At 42.8% G+C, this 17,860-nt stretch overlaps 1 protein-coding gene across 2 annotated transcripts in view; it reads right to left on the reverse strand.

Annotated features, from left to right (window-relative positions):
• Positions 1-17,860, reverse strand: part of PTPRT (protein tyrosine phosphatase receptor type T) — a 619,644-nt gene that overhangs the window by 125,985 nt on the left and 475,799 nt on the right. For both annotated transcript variants that reach the window (XM_028734967.2, XM_028734972.2), the window contains exons 10-11: positions 6,102-6,303; positions 3,763-3,865 (exon numbers count right to left, since the gene is read on the reverse strand). In XM_028734967.2, coding sequence (XP_028590800.2) covers positions 3,763-3,865; positions 6,102-6,303 — 305 coding nt within the window. The remainder of the gene's footprint in view (positions 1-3,762; positions 3,866-6,101; positions 6,304-17,860) is intronic.

Raw genomic sequence — 17,860 nt, forward strand, 5'->3', positions numbered from 1 at the left:
GTGGCCTGGATATAAGCATCAAAAAGATGTGCAGAGTTAACTCTCTGTCTAATCAGAGACTTGGCTCTCAACCTGATCTAAAGAATCTGCTGCTAGATCCCACAGCATTTTTTTCATAAATGATCAGGAGTCAGGGGTGAGAAGTGCAGAAGACAAATTTACAGATGGGACCACACTTTTCAGGATGGTGAAAATCCAAGAAGATAGCGAAAACCTCAAAAGCAATTTCTTCAGATTTAGTAAACAGGCTACAAAATAGCCAATGGCCCAGTTGCACATAACATAAAATCATAGCTCATAAGCAAACTATGGTTTAATTCCCACAAGCATTTTGCTTCTCTCATGCTCCAAACCATGAGTAGAATCCAAGGCTTAGAGGAAACACACCATATGCCTACATGACACAATTAGGGGTGGGGGAGAATCAAAGTGCTTGCACACAGCAAATCACTGCTGCATGGCCCAATGATGTGGCAGCTCTGGATCATGGGATCCACCCCCTCCCCCTGGATCAACCCCATCCCCAAACTTGACCCTCCAGATGTTTTGGGACTACAACTCCCATCATCCCTAGCTAACAGGACCAGTGGTCAGGGATGGTGGGAATTGTAGTCCCAAAACATCTGGAGGGCCGAGGTTGGGGGTGCCTGCTGTAGACAAACTCTTATAAGATGCTGTGGAAAGATGTGGGATCTGACAAGAACTCCAGGCCAGGTGTGGCAGAGCGCATAAAGGCTGTAGCTATCCTGCAGTGGCGGCAGCTGGCAATGGGGCTGCCAGAACTGATGCCCCCCACAAAACCCAAAGGCCCTTCAGATACGTGAAATTATTTGGGCACCCAGTTAAAATCTTAGAGGCAGCCCTTCTTATCTTTCCTCAAGATAAGCTAGACACTGCCAGGGCTTAATGATGAGCAGGGTGAAGTGTAATTTTCAAGAGTTGCAGGTTATCCTAGGACACCTTAATTTTGCCCGGAGGGTCATCTGATCAGGTCATGCCTTCTGTGGCCAGCTGCCCCTTGCCACTATGGGAGTTCAATCTCAGTATAACCACATAGCTGTGCTCTGGATTCTACTTTTAAGTGATATCAGTATGTGACAGATCGACGGCAACAGATTTATGCAGAACAAGAGAAAATTCACGTTGTCCTTTTCCACCTGCACCTTTATGTTGCCTATTCTCTACCTGTTCTCTGTAAACATATTTCCCCTGTATTTGTTTAATGGTTGTATAGAGCAAATGTACATTCCCCCCCCCCCCCCCGAGAAGACAAACAGAGAATGAAGAAGTCATTCAAAATTAATGGAGAGCTGTATGATGAACCTGCTCTGGCACTGAGCTCTTCATGCCTCATCAGTGGTGAATATCAATTTCATTTTGCATAGAAATCTCAACAATGCAATGATTCTTAGCTTACTTCTTGAGCTGATCTACAGCAGCAGCTAGGAGATCAACATCTGACACTAACATTACCTTGGAGATAATGAACTTACCTCCAAAATATTACTTAACAGGAGTTTCACACTCCTTGGATTGTTCATTATGCATTCAGAACATTTAGGCACAAGATACTTGATGCTACTACCATATTTAATAGATAGTGGCACGGTGGAATGGGAGTTTGTGAGCTGGGTTTATATGGCAATTATAAACGAGAGTTTTCTGCCAGTGAAATTCTTGTTAAAGTGCATTTGTGTCCAAACCAGGGAAGGCATCAAACACCACCAAGTCAGTTTTCAAAAATGTACTTGGTGTTCTGAAGCAAATGGATATGTTTTTCATTGGAAGCCAGGCTGTTGAAAGTCTAGGTCTGATACACTGACCCTGTTAGCTAGCTAGCATTCTGCTGGTTCATACTGTTTTTTCACCTCTATGTCAAATTATCTTGAAGACACACCTGTTTAAATAAGCATCTCCCTGATTCCCTGTCTTGAATTCCCTGTTTTAATTTTTCTAACTAATATTGTAACTGGTTTTTATTGTTGTGCTGTTTTGACAGCATGTTTTATTGTACATTTTAATTGTGGTAGTTTGTTTCAATGTTTTGAAAATTTGCTTTATTGTGTATTTAATTGTGTGTGTTTGTAATTGTTTTTACACTTGTTTACTAATTTGAAGCCCCCTTGGAAATTACCAAATGAATATACATACCGTGTTTGGATAATTTTAGGTACATTATAATTTCTAAATTATAGATTACAGCACCATCACCACAGAACAAAAACTATTTACTGCATTCCCTTCCTTAGAGGTGTATTTTCAGGTCTATGCAAACTTTTGTAGGGGTTGAGGAAAGAAAAGTCTTCCATGATCCTTGTTAACTTTTCAAAAGAACCCGTGTCCTATATGTGAGGAAAATATTATTAATGTAATTGAAATATCAAACTCTGGAAATAATGTATATAATATTTGTGACATTTCAATTACCTCTGTATAAGTAGAATAATAAGTCAAATAATAATGTGTGTGTGTGTGTGTGTGTGTGTGTGTGTGTGTGTGTGTGTATTCTCAGAAAGGTTTTCATAATGGCCTCATTTTTCCACAGAGACATTTATTGAATATAGGAAAAGTGTGGTAAATTAGACTTTTTAAAAAAGTGAAGAGTGTAAAGATTGTTCAATAAAAAAGAAAGAAAATAGCAATGCTTATGACAGCAGGTGGTAAAATGAAATATGAAAAAAAAAATGTTAAATATTTTTTTTTTAATTTTGGAATTTTCTCTTTTTCAATATCTTTCTAAAAACACTCAAAGTCAGCTAAAGTTACATTTGCTATACAGTACTGTATCTAGAATACCAGAGAATATTACTTTTAATAAAGCTACAAGTTTCCCCTCCTATATACCTAAACAACAGAAAAGGAGTATATTTTTATATTCCAGCATTCTCCAACCTGGTGCACTGCAGAAATTTTTATATAGTTCTCCCTCTACCCCTAACTATTGGTCATGATGGCTGTAACTGACAGAAACTGGAATTCGACAACATATGTTGGAAACAACATATACAAATATTGGCTATGGTATGGGGATCTACTGTTCACAGAAAGTTCAAAATATCCACTGGAAATACTGAAGTCCTTAGGCATACATGCCTAAGTAGCTATCCATAATTACAAACTGTGGTTTGGTGCTAAGTATGGTTAGCAAAAGCACCAGGGCAGATTAGTGTCCTCTCTGAACCTTCTTGTTGATTATGTGGTTCAGAATGAAGATTTGCCTAGCTCAGAATATTTTAGGCAGGACACATTCTTCAAACTCTCAGTTTGTAAAATAGGGTTCCACATATATTTATAGTAAGTGGTTCCTCCCACATACACTTGTGGTGGTGGTGGGGAGTCAGTTTTTTGTCCACATCCTGGGCACAAATTTTTACTCAGAGCTAAACAAATGCTTCCAAAACAGAATTTTCCATCTTCTGAAACACAATGTCCAGGAAGTCCAGAAGAAACAGAACTGCCCTTAGCTTGCCTAACCTCTCCTGAAGGACATTTGCTACATTATTCCTCCAAGCTTTTCATGGACTATTTATTGTGTTTCTACCTTTGCTTTCTTTTGCCACTGCTTTACTCTGCTTCTTTGCTTTTTTTATTAGTGGTTTTTTGTTGTTGTTTCTTTTTTTAAAAAAAAACAACCGTTGCAATTTCTTGTTAGCCACACTGAAAACTAAAATGTGGAATTAAAATAAGCCATGTTTTAATATAAAAAAGCATGTATTGTGGGAGAAGGGAGAAGAGAGAGCTGAGAAGAGAAGAGCATGTTACCTGACAGGTGCCCCACGAGATTGTGCAGGTTTCAGCAAGACTGTGATGGTTGTCTCTGTTTCATTCAGAGGAGAGTCTGCATCATATTCAGGCATAGATGGTGCTGTGGAGTAGAGGAGAGATCCATGGGTTAAATATGATCTCTTTCATGTCATGAGATTTGAAGCTAGTCATGGTACATTGACATTTGAGAATCAACACTGCAATTTTAATTCTTGGATGGCAATGACCTGGGCACTTGATTGCTATTTTAAAGCAATTAGGAAGAGCTGGACATTAAGCTATTCTTAGCCACTCTTGACTTCAACCTTAGTACTGTAGGACACCTTAGTATAGCTTTGGATATGTTTAAAGTTCCAAGGGGAAATGACTGGGATCCCAAGTTTGCCCCCACCAGGGGTGAAGGAAGGAGGGTGCAGTAGGGGCGGTCCGCCCTGGGTGTCACCACTAAGGGGGGGGTGGCAAAATGCTGGGCGGCGCTCACCACGGGGCCTGCAGCGCATCCAAGTCACATGCCTCTCCTGCCACAGACTCCATGCTGTGTCAAATGGTCCACCCGCCGCGTCCCACTCTGTAGGGTGGCTGAGTGGGAGGAGGCAGGCAGACTCCTCGGAGGCCCCATGGAGTATCCTGCCCCCGGCTTGCCTTGCCCCATGGGCAGCTGGCACACACGCCACCCCAGGCACCCGATTGGCTCGCTCTGCCGCTGGCTCCCACTGTGTAAAGTCTCCCCCAAACAGATTGCTACTCACAGAACACTCATATCTACATCTGCCAAATCTCCCTTCCCACTAAGTCCCTTGTTGTGCCCCCTCCAAATCTGTTCTAGATGGCTGAGGGACTCTCTAAAACAGCACTGAGTTCTGCAGGGTTAGACAGAAATTGCCTTCTCCCCCTTCCCCAGCGGAATCCTCTCTTGGATGTTGGTCCCATCTGTGAATGAAAGGGGTTCGGAACCAAGCAATTCTTTGCTTGAATTCTGCTCAGCTTTCTATATAATGCTTTTAAGGGATGCAGGAAAAAAAATTATTATTCTGCTGTCCCTGCAATTTCAGATCTTGACTTGCAGCTGATCTCTTGCCAGAGCCTTTTATCCAACAAATGGCTCCAGTATGTTGCCATTCTGTAAATTCTTGTACTACATTCCCAAACAGCTTGATGTACTGGGGAGAATCGACACACCATTTTGGGTTTCTTTGGAGGGAAACTCTGAGAGATGCCAATGAGTGGTCCGCCCACCGACAGATTATGGCTGCCAATCTGTGGAGAACTTTGGGGCTGATCTACTCACCCATCTCTTAAACCCATCTCTCCCCCTCTATCCACATATATATTTGTACAATAAATGTAAAGCTGTAGTGGTAGAGTGATACAATTAAGGGAATTTGTAGTTCTACAATTAAAACTTGCTGGACTTTTAAACACACCTCAGAGTTGCATCCCTTATTGTATGGGATCCATGTAATGGGAACCCACAAGGCTCCATTCCCCATATGTTTAGCAAACCATGTATGATATTAAACACAGCTTGGAGTGATATTAACAGACCTTTACACAGACCATAACCAGGATTAAGCCTTCTTAGCAGCCAGGAAGAAATATTCATGCTCTAATTTATACCCCAAAAGAAAAGCACCCATAAGCCCCAATCACAAAATGTATTAAGCAGAAAGTGGCTGGGGATGGGCAAAAGGTTTGCACAATGAGTTCTATATGGCAATCACTTATAATTCATAATATCCAATGTTTAGGGAGGTAGTATTACTATGCCACCTCGCTGGGTGAAAATGCAAACATTTTTCATCTACTAGTATAATTTAGTCATAAATCTCAAAGACATTTACCACTAGGAGCTTCCACAGGTGAAAACTGAGATTGCACAAAGCTCAGTGATAGAGTGTATGCTTTGCATCTTTTCAAGAGCAATCCCTGGCTTATGGTAAATGGATCCAGGAAGCAGTGCTTGACTGGGGGGAGAAAAAGCCACATTTCACAAATGCTGAAGAGCTTCCTTTGAGACTAGTTCTTTGTTAGCCTTGACAGTGCTAGATGGTTTGTTGTACCACTAGTTTCACTGCTAGAGCAGATATGAAGAAACTGAGTGTTGTATCCAACTTGCGCTCAGAGTAGACCCTCTGAAATGAATGGGCCTAAGTGAGTAATGTCAATTATTTCAGTGGGTCTACTCTGAGTATAACCAACATTGGCTTAAAAGCCTGTATTTTCCCAAGATTATCACCAGTTGAATACAACACCCGAGCTTTGAGTTTCTAGAGGACTACCCCACTGGCTGTACCCCTGTGAAAACTGAAATCTCTCTTTTCTTCGCGTTATAGTACCTGAAATTTTAGTTGCAATCCTTGTGGTGATGGGGGGTCCAAAGCCCTTCACTGTGCTGGCTTTGATGGTGAATGAGTAAGTAGTCCCTGGATACAGCCCTACAAAGAGATGATGAGTTTCATTCCTTAGCTTGAAGACCTTCCCTCTTTGGTTAGACAGGTCAGCGGTGGGATCTAGGGACCCAACAGCCTTGTATGTAATCTGAAATGAAGGAAAGAGAATATCAGAGGCCTCGTGTAATTTTGTAATGTTTTACTAATTCCCTTTCCTATTCCCATAAAGATCTAACTTTCAATTAGAATGCCTGGAAAAATCGATACAGCAGATGTGATACGAATGCAACTGTCCTAAGTTAGATAACTTGGCACCCGGCGGCTCTTCTCATCAGATCATAATTACACCGTTTGTACATGCTATAGTAAATGTCACAGGGCATTTTTTTATTGTTGTTTTTTGGTAGTGATTTGAAACATATTAGCAGGTTAATGGGAAACATCAGAAAATGATGCTATTTATCAATAAATCTCAAGACTGACCCAAAGCTTTTTGCTAAATTTACTCGTCTCATAGATATCCAAGACCAGTTTGGTCTGGTAACATGCGATCTCGCTATCAATCTTAATTAGATTACAAATGTTCCACTTCATAGTCTTTGATATATGGAGTGAAAGTTGTTTATCTAAAAAGCTCACATCTGACTGGGACTGTGTAAAGCAAGATCCTTGCACCTTTGCAATCACCCCTCAAAGCGTCTTATTTGATCCCCCCCCCATTCCAGTAGCAACCACAGCTCATACAACAGCTGGTTTGTACGTATCTGGGGAATTAGGCAGCCTCTGAGCTACTGACACAGGTATGGCATAGGAAAGCTTTTAGGACCAAGGAAGATGAGCAATCCCTAAGATTCTCTAACCAAGCTTGAGGAAGCTCCCCAACTCAAATGAGCCGGCAACAAAGGGGTGGGTATCTTCCTACCTCTGCAGCTACTTTTCATAGCTGATGTTTCACATAGGACATTGGCCACACAATGCTGGGTCTTGATGATGGTAATGTAGCATAAACACAGACAACTGGAAAACACTAGCCTGCGAGTGCTCCAGTTAGAGAATAGCCTTTAACAAAGGTGTCATGGGACTCAAAGACGCTCAAACTTGGGACGAAAGGGAGAAACGTGCTAAGAGGAAGGCATACTTGGAAAACCTTCACTGTGATCAACTCCCGTCCAGAAACCTAGGTCTCCACTGTGGAAGGACGCGAGAGCCAGTGTGGTGTAGTAATTAAGAGCGGTAGTCTCGTAATCTGGGGAACCGGGTTCGTGTCTCCGCTCCTCCACATGCAGCTGCTGGGTGACCTTGGGCCAGTCACACTTCTCTGAAGTCTCTTAGCCCCTCTCACCTCACAGAGTGTTTGTTGTGCGAGAGGAAGGGAAAGGAGAATGTTAGCCGCTTTGAGACTCCTTAAAGGGAGTGAAAGGCGGGATATCAAATCCAAACTCCTCCTCCTCCTCCTCCTCCTCTTCTTCTTCTTCTTCAGAATTGTCTTCCACAGACACTTACAGATACTGTTAAAACCATGTTTATGGAAGATAATCTTACTCAGCTATGAGTGATCGCCGAAGAAGAAGAAGAAGAAGAAGAAGAAGAAGAAGAAGAAGAAGAAGAAGAAGAAGATATGAAAGAACCCTAACTTCATTACGTTTCATTAGGGCTAAATGGCCTCTGGTTTACAGGTAGTGCTTCTCAAATACAAAACAGTGAAATGTTTAATAAACCTTTGCTATGCATTTCAGTGCTTTTCTATATTTGAGAAAGCATCGGTTGCAAGCCAGAGACCACTTATTCAATTCTCCTTGATTCTTCCTCCTCCTCTTCTGATCACTGTCCTTGACTTTCAGAGTTGCTATACACCTCAGAAAGCAGGCACTTTAGTACAAACCCAAGCAAATATTCATGAATAAATATGTTGCTGCAGCTACTAACACCCCTTTGGAGAGCTACAAGCTTAAAGCACACCTTTTGAAATTCTGTCCAAGTTCCATTATACTTATCAATGGCCACTGTGCAGATGTACACACATATTCAGAGGTAAACCTCATGACTTATTTACCAGCTAATTTCTTTTCTGTGTTCCAAATTCAATATAAAGGTGGCTCAATTTCGGTGAACTGTCAATAAAATATACCACGCTCTACTGCTCCCTTAACCTTTCTTGATATTACAGGATCCTCGCTTATATGTAATATAACACTGTGAATAAATCAATGTATGTTAATATACACACATCTTCAAATTTTTATGAAGGGCTTCACAAAAATCAAATTCACAGGTTATAAGAAAGTCTTGGGGCGGGGGGCGGGGGGCAGGGGAAGAAACCACTATTTTATATTAGGAGGAACATATTGCATGCCAAACAAACAGCTAAACAAAATCCTTTGAATATGGAAGTATGAAATGTTAAATAATGCACCTGGGTGGCATGAGAATGGGGAAAGGTTGCAAAGTGTGGCTGATTCTATTATCTAAAGCAAATGGATTTAATCAGGAAATGTGCTACCGATTGATCAATGCCAAACATTTTGTTATGTAGAGATTTCTGCAGGCAACAAATACACTAAGTGGCCCATGGGAAGCTTAGAGGTAGAACTCCCGCTTTTAATGCAGAAGGTCCCAGGCTCAGTTACTGGCATCTCTGGGTATGTTCCCTGCCTGAATCCTGGAGAGTAGCTGCTGTTCAGTATAGATGAACCGATGGTTCAGCTAGATGGGCCGATGTTCTGACTTAATGTAAAGTGGCTTCTTGTATTTATTCCAGCTAAAGGTGAGCAGCTTTACATCCAGTTGATATCAACAAAGGTGTTATGCAAAGGCTTAACCATCTCCCATTGAATTCAATGGCATCTAAAAGTGCTTGGCTTTGCATTCCATGCTTTGCCAAGGCCTATTGGACATGGCTCGGAAAAAGTGCCGTGGAATTTTACAAGCTGAAGTGTAAAATAAACTCTCATTCCTTGTCCTGCAAGCAACAGTGCTAATAAAAATACATATGGGATTTTACTTCCCATGACAAAATTAATCCCCTGCAACAAGATTTTTGCAAGAGAAATGAAGGTATTAAAAAACAAATGCTTAGGTTATTGAGTCCTCTCTAACATCCAATTCCAGTGGTTGCCAAATGAGGGGAGGCAGAGAATTTGATCATTGAGGAGTCCAATATGAACTGACTTGATCCTCATCTCCTGAAGTGAAGTATGCTCACCAATTCTGAGTCTAATCTGTGTATACTTGGCAGGGGGTTGGGGGCAGATTGCTTTTTGAGACAGTCCTAAATTGGATCACTTTTTTCCAGCTATTTCTTAAATAGCTGCTTGGGAACTTCTCACTAGTGTCAGTGCATTACCTAGGCAAGAGTGCAACACTCCCTCTATTTCTGTAGTTGCCATGTATCATACATGGTCGACTATACCCTACCCCATAGTTGGCAAATATTGTGTGATTTGATCCCAGTAAATCATCCTGTGGGCCCCCAATAATTTGAATTTTGATTATTGGTTTTTTCAAACAAGAATTTCTATGAGTTTTTTTCCTCCTCACAAATGATTGAAGGTGTTTGTTTTTCTAACCATCAGACTTGCATTTGTAAAGGTCACACTTCCATGATATATGCCCTGCCCTCAGGACACAACATGTTGGGAGACACAATGAATTGCATAGTGCCCATTTTAAAAAGTTTAGGTCAATTTTAGCAATGAATGAACATGCTCCAAACATCCACCAATGCAGTAGCTACCTTGTTGCTTGCAGTGATAGAAAACCTACCCTTTTATCAGCCTGACTGCAAGTATGATGAAAGAGGAGAACTAATACAGCAATACAAAACCCATCCAGGGAGCATCTGAATGAAGCAGCAAATTCACCGTCATGCCTGAAGGCAGGGACTGGCCAGGTCATCTTCAAGCAGGCACAGCTAAGTAGCCTTAGGAGCAAGTTTCTCATGGTTTCCATGGGCTTTTGGATCCTGCAAATCTAAAGCCACTTACACCCAGTGGCGGAGCTTCATGCTCTGGCACTGGGGGGTAGAGAACAGGTGGGGTGAGGCTGGCACGCCACCCACAGGGGCAGGGCGTGCATATTGGGGCGGGGCATGCCGCCTGCAAGGGCAGGGAGCCCAGCACAGGTGAGCTGGCAGCCACGATGGCACCTTGCTGGGATTGCGCTGCCAGGGGCGGTGCGCTCCCCCCGCACTCCTCTTCCTCCGCCAGTGCTTGCACCCCACCACAAAACATCCCATTTAGAGGATTTTCCACAGACTACCACCAGCAAGAGAACCACTGTTCAATTTTGAGCAATGGCCTTAGCTCTACAGAAGTCAGGCTGGGCTCCAATGGTACCTTGGACAGCTCCAGGCCAGGCTAAAGTAGAGCTCCAGTTTTTGCCAAGGGGGGGGGGGGGGAGACAAACAAAGTGGGGAGGAGAGGGAAAAATATAGTGAATAATCTTAGATGCAGAATAATTATGTTTTCCCCAGAGTATGTATGTGAAGATTTGCTTAAACAATATGCTTTGTTCTAAGTGGTTATTTGTTTACATTGAAATTAGGTATTTCTGATGCAGGTTACACCTAATCACCACTATAATGCATGCAAATTATTATGGTAACTCCAATATAAGCCTCATCACATTGCCCTCCCCCATATAGGTTGCAATCAATTCTGTGTACTTCCCATCACAGGACACAGCCTGGCTAACCCTTCTGTCCTAATTCCAATGCTATATTGAGTCTAGAAGCTGCAAATGTTTATTCATGCCACAAAATCCAAATGGTCTTGTGACACTGACAAGTGAGGAGCAGGGAAAGGGGAGACTTAAGAAATCACTGCATTTGTGACCTTGCCAGCATCTGAACTCTGGCCCTCTGGGGAATGCATCTCTTCTTGGCTTAAAAAAAAACAAAACAAAGAAACCAATTCTTTACTTCTTCTGGGAGCCAAAACCCTGGAAACAGAGCTATTTATATGTTGAGGCTTGTCACAGCCTTGTACACATAGCTGGAGCAGACCAGTTGAGAGAATAAACTAGGGATTATCGGGTGACTGCTACAGAAGTGAGCTCAATTGCTAAAGCATTTAAGGTTAAGAAACAGAGACAAACAAACAAAGAAACAACAGCACACTCATTCATTCCATTGGCAGTTTGTACGGTTTACATCTCACCTAGCATTAAGTATTGGGTCCTTCTAGACTGGACTTAGCATTGTTGTTCGGATATCAGAAACAGGTCATTGGCAATTTCCCCCCAACTTATTACATTTTCCACATGAAGGTCGAGTCTGAATTTGTTTTTTTTATGATCTGGCAAGTCAACAATGGAGCATGGATGCTGTGATAAACCTGGATGTACAAGGAATGCTGATTCCACAACAAACGCCCATCTAGAAACCACCACTGACTCAGTTTCTTTGAGACAAATGTGAATATTGAATGATAAATGCTTTTCAAGCATACCTGTAGATCCATGCATAATCCTTCATTATGTGGATAGCACTGATGAACCCCGCAAGATTAAAATAAAGGCAGCGGACTGTTTCCCCTGACTGTTTTTCCCCTTTTGCTAATTAAATGACTGATGGATTTTTATGGCATTTCTCTTTTTGAAGCCTTGATTATTGCTGTTTTTGTGAATAACAATTATTTGCCCATTATAGCTGTGTTAAGTAGTCCAGTGTTGGGCTAATTAGGGTCACTAGATCAAAATTTATAAAATGAAAGATAATGGCTGAGCTACCATCTCTAGTCTGTTGCGTTCCAAGACACTATGAAACATGGGTCATCCATATTGTTCATTGATACTCTGCAATTACTCTACAATAAATTGATACTCTGAAATAAAGGGTTGCTATTTATTTATGTGAATTTTTAAACCCATCAAGGAAATTTAAAACAATAAAATGCATCAATATACATTTCAACATCTAGAGTAGCTTTCAATATAAAATACACATTTCAAAATAGAGGAATCATTTAATACACATTTCACAATTCCTGTTTAATTAACTAGTATTATAAACTTTTTGGCAAACCTGATGGGCAGTGGAGGGAGAGAGGGCTGATTTCATGGTTGAGGTCCCAGAAGATACCAATGCAAGTCTCCCTCTCAGGGACATACAACCTCCCCTCGTAGGACATTTTCTTCTCCCTGCTCTCAGTCAACATGTGGTGGCAGCAGAACACACTTCTTACAGCTGCCATGCGTTCAGCTTAAATGAAAATTAACCCAGTTTAAGGGTATAAGAGGCCTACAGTTTTACTCCAACAGGTTTTTCCAACTGGATAAATGGGGTTTTATGAACCACCAGTGTCTACTTAGTATGGTTTTTAATGTATTTGCTGGTTTTGTGTTTTTATCTGTTTTTTAAAAATTATCTTTAGTGTATATTGCCTTGGTTATTTAGAAGGCAGTAAATAAATAAATTATAACAGTGGTAAACTTAATAACAACAGCCATCAGAACGATCAGAGAGCAGCACATATAGGTTGACTAGTGGTGGACTTACATTCTGGGGGCCCTGAAGCTTGAACTGTTATGGGGGCCCCTTCACAACCAGCAACAAAGTCTGGGTAACCACTGTTATCTTCTTCAATGGGGTTGTTCCACGACAGATCACCGCATGGTTACAATGTCTGTGGCTACTGACTCTCAAACTTTGGGATTGTTGAAATATATATTTAAAAAAATGAATCAATTTGACTCAAATCAATGCAACTCGGATTGGGTCTACTAAACCCAAAATTCTTAAGCATCGTGGACTAAAGTCAAGTCTGGGGCCGCTCTGGGATGCTGAAGCTTCATTAGTTTCATAGAAGATCTGCCCCTGAAGTTGACTACTTTTCAAAGTTCTTAATTGGATACAACTCACACTGCCATTTGGGAATTGCAGGGCTTACAGTAAAGAAAGATGGTGAATCCATGCTCTTCATTTTTTTATAAACTGCTGGACTTGTGAATTGCTTTAAACTTCCCATTTACATGCTGCACACCCTTGCGGGGGAGGCATACCTACCTTTTCAAACTTTAGAAATTCTCTGCAAAATTTGATTACTTGGAGCAAAGGTGTAGTATTGCAAATTGCCTTTCCAATTTGGCAAAAAGCTTGAGTAAATCTCAGCAATCAAACACAGTTTAATTGAGTGTAAGGGGTTAAAGCAATCTGAGCATGTGCCAACTGTGGCTGCCAGTGTGCATAGCAGATGAATGCACACTGTATGGGCACAAAATCAGCACACACACACTCGAAATAATCTCAAGTTAAATTTTGAGGAATAGATGGAATGAAAGGGGTCTCCTTTGAATATATATCAGTACTACAAGCTTAGAATTTTTGTTGTTGCGGGCTCATTAATGTCTAATTTGGTGGTATCGCTAGTCCCTATTTGAGGCAGGTCAACTAAGTTGTCTCTGCCTGCCGCTCTTCAAAAAGTAGACTGGTGACAGTTCAGCTGGGCTCACCTTTGGCAAAAAGAAGTAAATCTCTCCTGACATTAATGACCTTGATCGAGGCATAAATCCTATGACTGCATTGTACCAAAAGAAGAAGAAGAGCTGCCTGCTTTCCCAAGCATGAGATCGTCTATCACAAATGAAAGCATTCTTCCTATGGGGAAGAATGTCAGAGATAAAAGGTTGCTATGACACACACCTTAGCTACATTCAGGTTGGATTCCTGCAATGTGCTTTACAGGGAACTTCCTTTACAGATTCTTCCGAAGCGTCAAGTTGGCCCAGAATGCAGTTGCAAATATGTTGGTCGGTGCTCACCCATGGAATTACATTCTACTGCTTGTGTGACAGCTGCACCGTGACAGCCCTTCAGATATTGGACGAAGGTTATCATGTCACCTCTAAGTCTTGTCTTCTCCTCTAAGTCTTGTCTACTCAACACTCGTAACCATTCCTCATAAGGCCATTATCATCTTAGCCGCCCTTCTCTTCTTCACACACTCCAGCTTGTCAATATCCTTAAACTGTGGTGCTCACAACTGGACACAGTACTCCATGTGGGATCTGTCCAAGGCAGACTAGAGAAACACTATTACTTCTCTTACTTCTCTTGACCTGGATACTATACTTCTGTTGATACAGCCTAGAACTGAATTAACCCCCCCCTTTCTTTTCTTTTGCTGCTTCTCTATGTCCTGCCCCAGGATTGAAGCATGGTTGTTGCATCATCATCATATTTGTACCCCACTCACATGACTGGGTTGCTCCAGTCACTCTGGATGGCTTCCAACATATATAAAAATATAATAAAACACTACATATTTTAAAAAAAAAAAGATTCCCTGTATAGAGCTGCCTTCAGTTGTCTTCTAAAGGTTATGTAATTATATAGTTACTCATCTCCTTGACATCTGGTGGGAGGGTGTTCCACAGGATTAGGGGCACAGGCTCAGTGAGAATGCTGGAAAGTGGGGTTGACACACCCTTACATTGCTCTGGTGCCCTCATTGGCTCCCTAGCTCAAAATGTGGAATGTGCTTGGCTGAGCTCACTGACACTTTCATCCTGTGGAAATGTGTTCTGCTACAGTCTTAGCTGCCTGTGGGATGCTTCACTTACTTGCATGGTGCTGCTTCCTGCTCCAACCACTTCTTCTCTGTCATTGTTTGGGAACCTTCAGAGTTGCAGGGTCTGGACTTTAGACCTGTATCCTAGCCTTCACGGCACCACTGGGTATGAACTGCTTAGTGATGGCAAAACTTTGGCCTTCTGTTCTAAGTACTAAGGCCTTGTAAACCAAAGTCATTATCATGGGGCTCAGCACCCACCTCAAACCCTGATGCATTTGATAAAACCAGAAATACAATTTTGTAAACAGCTTCCAATCTTGATTTCCTTGTTCCACGTAGCAAACAAATAAGCCCTCATAATCCTGCTTCTTAACAAAAGCTCCCTGTATCAAGATTACTTTCCATTTTCAAAATATAAAAGAAAAAGAATTAAGGTAGCCTGTTTTGCCCGAAGTCTGTTTTTCCAGGAATTTGACATGTTCCTGCCAAGTTGCTTGCAGAGTGCTGCTAACTTATTTCTATCTCAAAGTGAAACCGTAACTAGATTTAGAGTTCATGGTGCTTTGGGAAGGAAGTGTTTTCTTTGATTTCAGCCTTTGTCTTTGACAAGGGAGTTTGGTCTTAGGAGAATACAACACTTCCCACCCTCCTAGTCTTCAGTGCTTCCATATTCCTGTCAGTTTTTGCTACTTCCTCATGTGATGTGACATTAAATGCAATTTGAACTAACTGGCATATAAAACTTATCTGTGTAGCCATCACACAATGCCCTATGTGGAGCAACATTAGCAGGCAGAGCCAGATCAAACTTAACAGCTAAATCTTGGATTATTTATTTGCTGCTCAGGGATTTCTCTTTCAAGCCCGGTTTTGGGTTTTTCATAAAGCTAAGCATGGAGTTAAAATTCATTAGAAGAAGATAATCTGAAGCAGCTGAACATGCCAGTGATCTTGCATACAGATCATAGTGCCCACCAGGGAGCACAGCAGAGTTCTACACTGGCTGTCAATTAGTTTTTGGACCCAATTCAAAGTGACATCTAAAGCTGTAAACAGCTCAGGACCGTAAAACCACAAGGACCACCTCTCCCCATATGAAGCTACCTGGACTGTGAGATTATCCTCTGAGGCCCTTCTTTGTGTGCCTCCTCCATGAGAGGTCCAGAGGGTGACAACACGAGAACAGGCCTTTTCTGCAGTGGCTGCCCATTTGCGGAATGCTCTCTCCAGGGAGGTTCACCTGGTGTCTTCATTATACACCTTTAGGTGCCAGGCAAAGACTTTCCTCTTCAACCAGGGAGCGATAGATGTGTCTGTTTACAACATGATCATCATTCTGTACCTAGGATTTCATTGAGTTTACTGTTCTCCCTGCCCCTCCTCCAATGACATTCCCCCAGTGGGGAATGTCAGTCTTAAGTGCTGAGCCCTGAACTGTTTTGCCTCTGGGCAAGCCCACTTTCGTCCCTAGCCTCCACCCACCACAGGAATGTGTCTAACACTATTTCTTTCAAATGTTGTTGTTAGTATCTGTCAGGGGCTCAGGAGCAGAGGCACAGGAGAGAGAGGAAATGGAGAGCGAAGGGGAAGAATCTGAGGGCAGCGTAGGGGAGTATGAAAGTGGCCCGAGAGATTCCATGAGTCTCTCCAGCGAATCAGAAGATTCCCAGAGGGGGGCGCCAATGGCCACGGCAAGGGGGGTCCCAGGGGGGACACACCAGAAGCAAGGGGCCAGCGGGGAATCCCAAAGCAGCAGCGGGAGAGCAGGACCAGCTCCTCCACCAGAGCGTAGTGAGGGGGAAGAGTCACATGTATCAGGGCCAGCTTCTCCTCCAGCAGGGAGAGAAGATGAGTCAGGGGTGGCCACGCCTCCATCGCAGAGTGAGGGAACGGAGGGAGAGTCAGGTGCAGCCAGCCTCCCCGAAGGGGGAAGCAGTGACAGGAGCAGTGTAACGGTCAGGAGGAAGGTGGCCGGCTGGGCGCGCGCGTCAAGTTCGAATGTACAGGCGCGCGGCACAGCAGGAAACCCGGATTGGGAACCAGGTCCTAAAGCCCGCCGGAGGGAGGGGGAGGACTCAGGAGACTCAGCGTCAGAAGAGTCTAGGAGAGGCGAGACCCCAGCGGACAGGCGGGCCCAGAGGAGAAGAGAGCAAAGGAAGAGGTGGAGCAAGGCTAGAGTCTTAAACTGGTGTCTGGGGGGAGGAGATTCAGACGGAGCTTCGGCGGTCTAGAGTTTGAGACGTAGAGCTGCGCACCGCGGCTGTGAAAGCGGAACTGAGCTTCAATAAAGACTGTTTTATATAACAACGAACTGGCGTTGGTCCTTTGTGAGCTGGGACCTAGGGCAGCTCTGACAGTATCTATCTATCTCAAGAGACAATGGAAGAGCGTGTCATCGGGGGTAAAGCCAAACCATTGGAGATGCCTGCTGTGGCTGCAAAGACTGATACGGGAGAGACACGTTTTGTTGCAGCTGGGGAAGATGAAGGCATCCGGTTTCACTTTTACAGATGCACCATGGTGTTTCTTCTCCCTGTGCTCCTCCCTCCTCTCCTCTGGTTCCTGCTGTGGATACATGACCTGAATGATAGTCTCCAGACACAGCAGTCACTTGCAAGGGATTCCCATACAGTGGGGTTAATGTTGCCAGTCTTCACATCTCATTTAGGGAGATACGTAGCCGCTCCAGCAACATATCTCTATTTCCTCACATCCAGAAACGCAAGAAGGGCTTTCACTCTTGCTAGAAGCTTGGCCTTGCCCTCACCAGTTCTGGAAGGCTCGTATAGAAGAGTTCCATACGCACAGAAACTTTGCGCCTGCCCATTAGGGGGAATAGGACGCCCCAAACATATATATTTTTAGATCTCCTTTTTATGTTGAGAGTCGTAGAGACACCATTGATCCTTTGCTGAAGAGGCTTGCCGATCTTTCAGATAAGTCTAAACTTAATTCTCTCCTCTTAGGCAAAGATCACAAGACAACATGGCTGGTAGCCAGATTCTGCGCCCAGGTTTGTAGGCACAGATCATCCTCTAGAATAAAATAACTTACTAGGGAAATGCTGAAGTCGCCCTTTGGGGCACCTCAGGGTCAATTTTTATGGTAGCCCAAATCTCAGTTGTACGGGTGTATGTATATATCTCAATTTTAACTCATGAGCTATTGCTGCAATCTGCTCTGATTGTATATGTT

The sequence above is a fragment of the Podarcis muralis genome, chromosome 5 (assembly GCF_964188315.1).
Source record: "Podarcis muralis chromosome 5, rPodMur119.hap1.1, whole genome shotgun sequence".
NCBI lineage: Eukaryota > Metazoa > Chordata > Lepidosauria > Squamata > Lacertidae > Podarcis > Podarcis muralis.